The 9,504-nt window shown below is 40.6% G+C and overlaps 2 protein-coding genes across 2 annotated transcripts in view; one reads left to right on the top strand and one right to left on the bottom strand.

Moving 5' to 3' along the window:
* The window catches only part of tesca (tescalcin a), a 10,921-nt gene extending 10,658 nt beyond the window's left edge, over positions 1-263 (top strand). Inside the window, exon 9 of the mRNA XM_032516901.1 lies at positions 250-263. The gene's annotated coding sequence lies outside the window, so the exon portion shown is untranslated. The remainder of the gene's footprint in view (positions 1-249) is intronic.
* The window catches only part of fbxw8 (F-box and WD repeat domain containing 8), a 23,357-nt gene that overhangs the window by 938 nt on the left and 12,915 nt on the right, over positions 1-9,504 (bottom strand). Inside the window, exons 8-10 of the mRNA XM_032516894.1 lie at positions 6,479-6,606; positions 2,130-2,303; positions 1,146-1,262 (exon numbers count right to left, since the gene is read on the bottom strand). Coding sequence (XP_032372785.1) covers positions 1,146-1,262; positions 2,130-2,303; positions 6,479-6,606 — 419 coding nt within the window. The remainder of the gene's footprint in view (positions 1-1,145; positions 1,263-2,129; positions 2,304-6,478; positions 6,607-9,504) is intronic.

Here is a 9,504-nt window from a genome sequence, read left to right as displayed (position 1 = left end):
ATATATATACATATATATATACATATATACACACATATATACACAATATTTAATATAAATATTTTTTCCTTTTAAAGGAACAATTCAACATTTTGGGAAATACACTTTTTTACACTTTATTTGTTATCTTGCCAAGAGTAAGGTGAGAAGATTGATACCACTCTCAGTAGATTTGAAGATACAGTCCGCTTAGCATAAAGAGTAGAAAAAGTAACACAAATACGACAATTAGTGGTCTTACAGGGGGAGTGCTGCAGTATTTATTGGCCATGACCAGTGACCAAAGGATGCCCCTTTGGTATTTGTACAGATGAAATAAACAAGCTATAGTGTTAAGGGCTCGGAGCTTTATAGGTCCCTGTAGGCGGACTTTGTAACCTTCGGACAGAGCCAAGCTAGCGGTTTCCGGTCTTTATGCTAAGCTAACCGGTTGCGGGCCAAAATTCAAATTTAGCGAACAGAAAAAAAAAATTTTTACACAATAAATGGTATAGTACACTATACTATACTATAAGTGTGGGCTATCCTTTTTCTTTTTTCTGACCTAGACTAGTGCTTTCTTTCTATTGTGAACCATTGAAGACATAAATGATTATGTGAGCAACTGTACGTAATAGACAGGTTGGGGGCTTGTGTTGAGTCTTGTCCACTGTATTGTTTATTAATTGTTATGTTGTGAGTATAAATGTTATGTACACAAGTTTGTTGTGTTGTACCTTTGATGTATGTTTCTGTTGTTCTTTAAATGTTTTGTGAGTATGAATGTTATAAATTTGCAGTATATAATCCAGTTTATGTAATATTCTTATGAATTAATAGACCCCCAGGAAGAGTAGCTTCTGTTAAAGACAGAGAGAAGCTAATGTGGATCTTAATAAACAAAGACATGAGAGTGGTACTGATCTTCACTCTGGAAAAAAAAAAAAAAATAAGCGCATTTCCCAAACCATCAAACTATTTGTTTTAAAAATGTTACAAGGTTGAATTTTCTTTTATGGAAATAAGGTACAGAGAAGCTGTCAGTTCACTGCGTTTGTCTGACTCACAGACTCTGTAAGCTTGTGGGAAATGGGAGGTGGATGCCGAGAAGAGATCCAGGTTAAAAAATAAATTTAGAAGAAGAGTGTGGGAGGGAGATCAGTGACCTGCGGTGAGCTGTAAGGTCATCATCTGTGATGCAGGCGCCCCTTGGCGACTTGTCATCAGGGATGTTGGCTGTTACCAGGGTACTGGTGTTGAAGCGTACATGCCTAACAGGATGCCTGTAGCCAAGACAGAAAACAACACCTTCAGTATAAAATATCTACTTTATTTATTTATTTTTTTACTTGCGCATGCTTGTCTTTTTGTACGAATTTTAAGGCTAGAGTAAAGATAACTTAAACTATACTACATCTAAACATGTCATAATTCAGATTTTATGTAAATGGACTCTTTTACATAGTACAGGAACTATTCACACACATTCATTCACTGTGGCTGAGGCTGCTGTACAAGGTGCCACCTGCTCATCAGATAAACACTCGCACACATTTATACTCCAATGGCATCGGCATCGGGGGAAACTCAGGGTTCAGTGTCTTGCCCAAGGACATGGGACTGCAGGGCCCGGGCTTGAATCACCAACCTTCCAATTGGCAGGCGACCGCTCTACCACTGAGCCACAGCCGCCCCCCATTGCTAAATTAATGTTTTCTAATCAGTGAACAGCAAAAAGCTGTCCACCTTCACATTTTCTCTTAACTTGGACCATGTGGATGTGGTACTAAATTGGTTCCAGAATACAGCCTACATGTAACTTACATTTGTCAATACAAAATATGAAGAATTTGTCAATGCTGCAATGAAACACACAAAGCATTTGGCTGGGACTATTATCTTATTGGTGTTGCTTGCAATAATTTAGAGAAAAATAAGACACATGAATGAAAAGAAAACAATATATGTACAATCACTGGGGGAATGGGTTTTCTAAAATACCTTAATTTACTCTAATCTCAAAGGCACACACCACAACTGCGATGTGTTACAAACCAAGAAACTCAGTTACAAAAACAGATGCAACGTCTTTATCAGTGGAGCAGAGGGGTTTATCTCCTCTAAGTGGCTCAGAACAAAGACAGTCCCACCTGTTGTGCATCTCCCACAGCTTGGCTCCCATCCTCATCTCCCACACGCATACCAATCCTTCACCCCCGCCGCTCACGATCTTCCAGTCGTCCGCCTGCACCGAGGTGACACCCAGGTGGTGGGCGTACAGGGATGCTACGGAAGAGCCGGCTCGTAGGTCAAACACCCTCACCCTGAATCACAGCGGAGAACAAATGATTATTGATTTATTGACAAATGTGTTGTTCATTTGCCATGGCATTGCAATCAGGTACTGTAGGTCAATTGAAAAACATGATGCATTATTTATTAAGGTCAGACATCGTTGCTGACAGTACTATAATAATGTAACACTAGGTGAGTATTATAATTGCAAATAGTAAGTGATTCAAAGGGAGTCCAATAATAGAAGTAGTGAAGTGAGTACAGTAGTATCAGTCATTTCCAGTTAAGCATGGTATTTTTGGATTTCACTTTCTGCTTACAGAGGCGGAGAACTCCAAGACTGCACAAGAGAGAGAGAGAGTCCGTTTTTTTGTCAAAGAGTGCATTCATTTACAGACAAAGGGACACTATTGAAGGAACTTTCAACATCCAGTCATGAGACCAAAGACTAATACAAACTGACGCAGATGTGCAAGTTCCAGCCTCCCAACTGCTGCTATTCGTTACCAGGGTATATTTACCACTTCCACTAGACAATGAACATAGAGACGATACCAAGTAAATGTGGCATACGGACAGTAACCGACTAAACATGAAACTGCTACATTAGATGAGGCTTGACAAATCCATTATGGTACAAAGGGAGTATTGTAACAGCTGGTCAAGGGAAGCCAATCATTAAAAAAGCAACAACATCTAAACACCAGAGATTAAGGAATGAAAATAATTATAAAAAACGCTAAAAACATGAATAAAGGGTTTGCAAAATACCAGCAGGTACAAATACAGGTCTACAAGGAAGAATTACAACACAGTATGGTGGAATATACTGTATATATAGCATACATCTCTTCCCAAAGTTAAGACAAATAAAGAACTGATTTGAGGATGTTGCTGTTCACATTCAAAACACATGTTGTTGTGGCCACAGGCAGACAATCTTGTTTCATCTTTAAAACCACTGCGTTGTAGACTTTGATTTGACTTCACCTGACTCTTAGCGTTGTTGATTTTATTTGCCTAATGAACAAAATAATAATTTGTTAATGTAATTTTGTCTTTCTTTTTGACTGCTCTTGTATTGAATGGATTCATTACGGTTACCCATATATGTATTTAAAGTGCTCATATTATGCTTTTTGTCTTTTTACCTCTCCTTTGTTGTGAATGTTATAGGTTTACAAAGTGAAAAAGCCCAAAGTCCCCCCCCCCCCAAAGGAGTTACCATCTCCAACAGAAAACACTGTTTACCAACGGCTCCAAACAGCGCTATTGTCTTCCAGCCTTTACTTTGGTGACCAACGCGCGTCACTTTGTAACACACGTTATAATGTTCGCCTAACTGCTAAGGTGGCATGCCCTCCTACTCTGCTTATGACTGTCTAGTAGTCCTTACCTTGGTACTGCGCATATGCGACTCACAACATAGATGGAACAGAAGTGCGATGCCTCACTCTGTAACTAAACAGAGCTCAACACACAGGGTGAAAGGAGGAGCTGCAGTAATGTGCAGTACAACAAAAATATGGTGTTTTTTGAAAATGAAACCATGTAAATCTATTCTGATATAACCTCTAAATACAATTATGAACCTGAAAGTTAGCATAATATGAGCACTTTCATACATATTTTGATTAGGATACTGCTTTAAGAAAAGTTTTATGTGAGCTTTTATGATATGATGATTATTATTAAAGTACAAGTATTTGTATTAGTATTTCTGATCTAAAAAAAAGACAATACCAGCAGGGATTTCTGCTTGCTGGGTTTCATGAGAAGCTCAAGCCCGGGGGACCGTCAGCTCCATCTGTTGTCATTGTGGCTTTATTGCAGCTGAAAGCAGCCAGGACATGACTTCATCCAGGATCAACCTTCTTCCAAGACTTCATTACCATAATCAAATTTACGTTGGGGACTCAAACTGATTTCATTTCCGCTTCCAGAAATGTTTTCAAGAATCACAGTTAAACGATTAAATGGGCACCGAGGTCTTGATGTCCACAGTTCTGCTTGTTTAGTGGCATTACGTGATGGAAGCACACGTTTAAACAATGAGGACTGAGCATTACTGGCAGACCGCAGGGAACCATAAATCTAATGTTGGAAGCGGCTCTGTCTTCAGTGAGCTGTCAGTGGCCAGACTCCTCTTCATTAATCAGGAGGAGCTCTGCCTAATAAGAGAGGCTCAGAAAACTCCAGTTAGTTTCCTACAGCTAGACGAGACATTAATCATCATACACTCAGGATTGTGCTGGACGCAAACCTGTGATTTGGTGATCCCAAGTGGCCTTGTTTAGTATTTCATACAAATTGATACCTTCAACATTATTACGCATTTTGTCTGGCGCAGTGCACAATGACACAATTGCAAAACTTTGTTACAGGTCTTCTGCTCTGCAGACTTTGCAGTTACAACCTGTGGGTTAATCACCTGAATCCTTCTGCAAGATCAAGGTAAGATGAATTCAAGAATGAGAAAATCAACCAAACTCCACAACAGGTGAAAGTTATCCAACTAAGGGGATGTACAGAACTGTGTCCATTACCCTTTAGCGTCAAATAAACGGCTAATTAAAAGTTAGTACAACCATGCTAGTGGCTTGTTAGCCTGTATTAAGGCACAGCGGTACATCGGCCACAGTGGTACGTCAGTCAACATGCTCACAATGACAATGTTAACATGTTGATTATTAGCAGGTATAATGTCTGTGTTAGCATGTTAATATGTATCAATAACTCCAGCTGATGAGAATGGCAGTTTTTCTTGTATTTGGTCATAAACCAAAGTATTGGTCGAATACAAAAAATTGTACTAAAGTGTGTTCGCTTCATCCTGAGGAGAGCATGAATCTTTGTACAAAATGTCATTGTGAGCCATTGTTGTGGAGATTTTTTACTCAAAATCCCAAATGTGAGTTTCCTGGTGAATCTATAGGAAAACTCAGAAGATCAAGTCATTAGACTCTATTGTCTAGGAAACATGATAGCTGTACACGTTTGCGCCAAAACATGTAGTAGCTTTTGCAATTTGTCACTGGAAGAGTGAGGTGTCAAGTGATCAGAGGACCATGAAAGTCTGTTCAAAATTACAACATCCCTGGCATCGTTTTTGAGAAACTTAAACTTGGACCAAAGTGGTGGACCCTGACCAACAGATTGCCATCCGTAGAGCCATGTTACCAGCGTGACTAAAAATCAGTTTGAAGTAATTTAAAGTTTTTAAACTGGAAGGAAAAGTCGAGTCAAATCCAAGACTCCAAGTGTTCTTGAGTGCACTCCTGCATAATAATAAGCGAGTCACTGCAGGTATGACACTCACTATTTCTTAAAACTTTCCTCCTTGCCCACATCTGTCTTGTTGGCACAGTGGTGGCTTTTTTCCAAGCAACCCTTATAAAGACCCCTCATTTGCTCCCTGGATCTCACAAAAAACAGAGGGACAAATTTCATTTGGACAAAAAGAAGGGATTCATTAGTGCTGAACATTTCCCGTATTGCACTTGAAAAAAAACATCTTTAACAGAGCATTTTTTGTGTACAGTTGATAGGAGTCATAACAACACCTAAACAATATGATGTGGTCTGTCTTTTGATTCAAGCCAACTACTTAACAGCCAGATGGATTTGGTGCTGAATAGAAACAACAGGGGCAGCTTTGGACGAAGATGTGCCAAGGATTTTTCTTTTCCTGCCAGCTCATGCACCGCAGCACCCGCTAACAAGTGCAGAATAGATGAGAATGGCTCTTTTATGTCTGTCCTCATCTAGAGAGCCAGGATAGCGATGTGGCAAGTGTGCGTACCTGCATGGATGTGTGGATGGATTGCTGGATGGGATCAAGACGGCCCGATTTTTTTCTCGTATTAGGTAGACATATCTTTTTAACACAAAGAGCAGAAACATCTGCGTGTGTCAATGCCTCCGTCTACCATTTTACTACGTATTGTTTTATCAAGGCAACAGAGAGACCGTGTGAAGTGTGACTAATGCAAAAATTGAATAGAGCCTTAGGTCTTCTCACACACACTTTCTGTTGAATAGTACTGTAGCTCCAGTTTCCCATCTGGTGCCACTGTGGGAAACCTATTACACAGAAATTCCTTTTATCTTAACTTCTTGGCTCAGTTTCAACCATTTGTAATGTTTGAATAAATCTCAGAGTGTCAGTATTGGGAAATTTTTTTCCTGTCCGCAAGTGTGTTACCTCCTGTCTTTATTTCCACACACCAGCAGGTGAGGAGGGCTGTCTCTCAGGTTGATGCAGGTGAAATCTCCCAGCGAGTCGCCGACACAAGCCACAGATTTGCACGTCTCTAAACTGTAGACGTGGATCTAAAAAGCAAGAACACACATAAACAAAAAACATTTTAAATTTTAAATTCAGTCAACCTCCAAATGCACCACCAAATGTATGAGTTCAAAGAGTCGACTAAGCTTTTAAAGGGCGCTTACGTCAATATTTGGTGAACCGTGGTCTGTTCTTAAAACTAATAGTAAAAGTCCCTGGGCCCTATCTTGCACCCAGTGTTGCTATGGCAGATAATTAAAAGTAAAGCAGCACTTATGTGTTCAATTTGGGGGAAAATAAAAATCAACCTAGATGTATACTTCAATTACGGACAGAGATGCACACCATTGCCTTTGGCTCAATGGCTGCAAAAAAAAAAAACTTTCTTCAAACAAACTACAATGATGTCATCTGGAGCTGGCCTAATTGGTCGATTAGCGGCTGGGGTTTTCTCATCCAAATGAGACGGAACAAAAAGGATAACCGCCAGGCAAAATTGTCTTTGAATAATTAAAACGATTAAGAAAACCGAGGAGGGAGGGAGAGAGAGAGAGAGTGACAGAGCCAGAAGGTAGACGGTAGAGAGTGAGATGGAGAGACAGTGACAGAAAAAATGAAGTTTGAAGGGAAGGGGGGGGGGGGGGGGAGGAAAAAAGCATGATGTAAGCCTTGAGAAGGTGCCAGCAGTTTTTGTGTGTCCCTTATTAGGGCCAAGCAGAGCTTTAATTGTGCACCACCCTGGGGCAAAGCCCAAATCACACTGGACTTTGAAATGACAGCTTGATAGGATTTGGACAGCGAAGGAGAGGAAGGCGAGCTGAGAAAGAGGGAGGGGGGGTGCAGAAATGAGGGTCTGCCTGCTGTTCTCGATGAATCGTTACAGTTTCGGGAAGATCATTTTTATTAAATATCTGCCCACCTCACCCACTAAAATGAAGAAGTGTCACTGAGGGAGGCAAACAAGACGCTTTGTGATTATAATGGAGGCTGTTTAGAGACCGCAGCAGTGTGTTTTAAGGAAGAATCATCCTGAGCGTGACTAAAGAGGAGTTGTTAGGTTAATGCACTTGCTGGAGCCCCAGTGAGGTTTGCAGACAAAGGAAACTCTAATGGCGGCTTGTACTGGGACGTTAATGTAATTACTCTGTTTGCTTTTCAAAAAAATGAACGATTTGGCGACCATTGATGCACTTCTGACAGCACCTTTTGTTTTGCTGTTGCCTAACACAGTTGTCCAACGAGCAGAATTTGGTTTGGTTTTGAGTTATTCTTAGGTGAAATATCATACACCAGGAATGGAAAACTAGGGCCATGGAGGGGCCAACTGTTTGAAGGTTTTCACTCAAACCAAAGACTCCCCACCAGCTGATTTGCTGAGGTAGGGAGATGAACTAACAAGTGAAACCAGCAGCTGAGGTGCAAGATTTGAATTAAATCCACAGACTGTTGGCTTTCCACGGCCCCATCCCTGTCTTGTACAAATATCCACATCTGAAACAAATATGTATTTAGATTTACATTTGGGTTAGACAACATGTGGACAAACAGAGATTAACACGTTGGACCAGATGCACGATAATGGCAGGTTTATGGTTTGATGTTGTTCTGGAGGGCTTTCCAACTCATGCCTCGAGTCTCTCTAAACTGCTTAAAGTATACAACATTGCTTTGTGTATTTCCACAGTTGTAGAGAAGCCTGTGTATAGTTGAATTAGATGTCTCCCTGGACAAACAAGAAGCTAAACTACTAAGAAACACACACACACAAAGTAGTTTTGTTGTGCTGCTTGGCTCATTAGTGGTTTGTGCTTAGAAGCTGTTGGCTGTTGCCCAAACTAATTAAACAAGGGCAAGGTGATTAAATGAAGAAAGTAGACCCTCCACTGAGATAACTGTTCTGAAAGTACATACTGGAATTTTTACTTCCTGCAACAGCACCTGCATTACCTGCAACATTGCTGCATTCTAGATAGGCGGCAATCAAATTGGGTAGGTAAGTTTATATTCTACGTTGTTCCCAAGCTTCAGTAAAGATAGTTTTAATGAAGTGATATTTATACGGCGCAGTTCACCTGTATATTACCTTGATGACCCCAGGTATCCAACATAGTGGTTGATTCCCTACCCTCACACTGATTCTAATATTACCATTTTATGTAAATTGGCTAGATAAAAAAAGCCTGCAGGCTAGTTCAGGCACACAACAGACTCTGCTCACTGAAACAGTCAAAACAAGTTGTTTTTCTAAGTTACCTGGATAACAATGCTGAATAAAACATTGCATTGTTCACCTAAAACTCTACTGTAACTGTACCAGTAACTTGCTTGCTCTGCTGTTTGTGAAGCATTCTTATGGCATGTACTAACCTCACCTCCACAGCATCCAACCGTAGGCTCTAATGTTATCATCACTCCTCAACCTGCTGTTCTACGCTCACATATTATTCACTTCCATGTGAGTGGTGTATTCAATTTAAGATGTGCTCATGGGGCTTGTTTAAAGACAAAGTTTTACTATTTTTTTTTTAGCTGGGAAGCAATCTTCACTGAATAGAATAAAGGATTCGGAGGGATTGATGTTTTGGTCCTGATATGTGACAGTATTTCCATCCATCCTACATTTTTCTATCCATATTCTGCTCTATAAACCCCATCTACATATAAACTGTACATCAAACCATTTACTCCGCCTTCCATATATCCAACCAACCCTCTAAACTTAAGGTAATGAGGAGTTTTAGATAGCACAGTGCAGTGGATGGATAGTTTGCCAGTGGACATGCCAGCTTGTTTTGAATGCCCAGCCACGAGCTGGGTGGATGCCTGGGTGCTCCGGGTCCACTGGGAAGAAGGCGGCCAGTAGTAATGAGGATCTAGAGACTGGCTATGACCACGCGCGCACGTGCACGTGCACGTGCACACACACACACACACACACACAC

The sequence above is a fragment of the Etheostoma spectabile genome, chromosome 5, assembly GCF_008692095.1.
Source record: "Etheostoma spectabile isolate EspeVRDwgs_2016 chromosome 5, UIUC_Espe_1.0, whole genome shotgun sequence".
Classification (NCBI taxonomy): Eukaryota; Metazoa; Chordata; class Actinopteri; order Perciformes; family Percidae; genus Etheostoma; species Etheostoma spectabile.
Note: the sequence above shows the minus strand (reverse complement) of the source record. Positions and strands in the feature narration are given on the sequence as shown.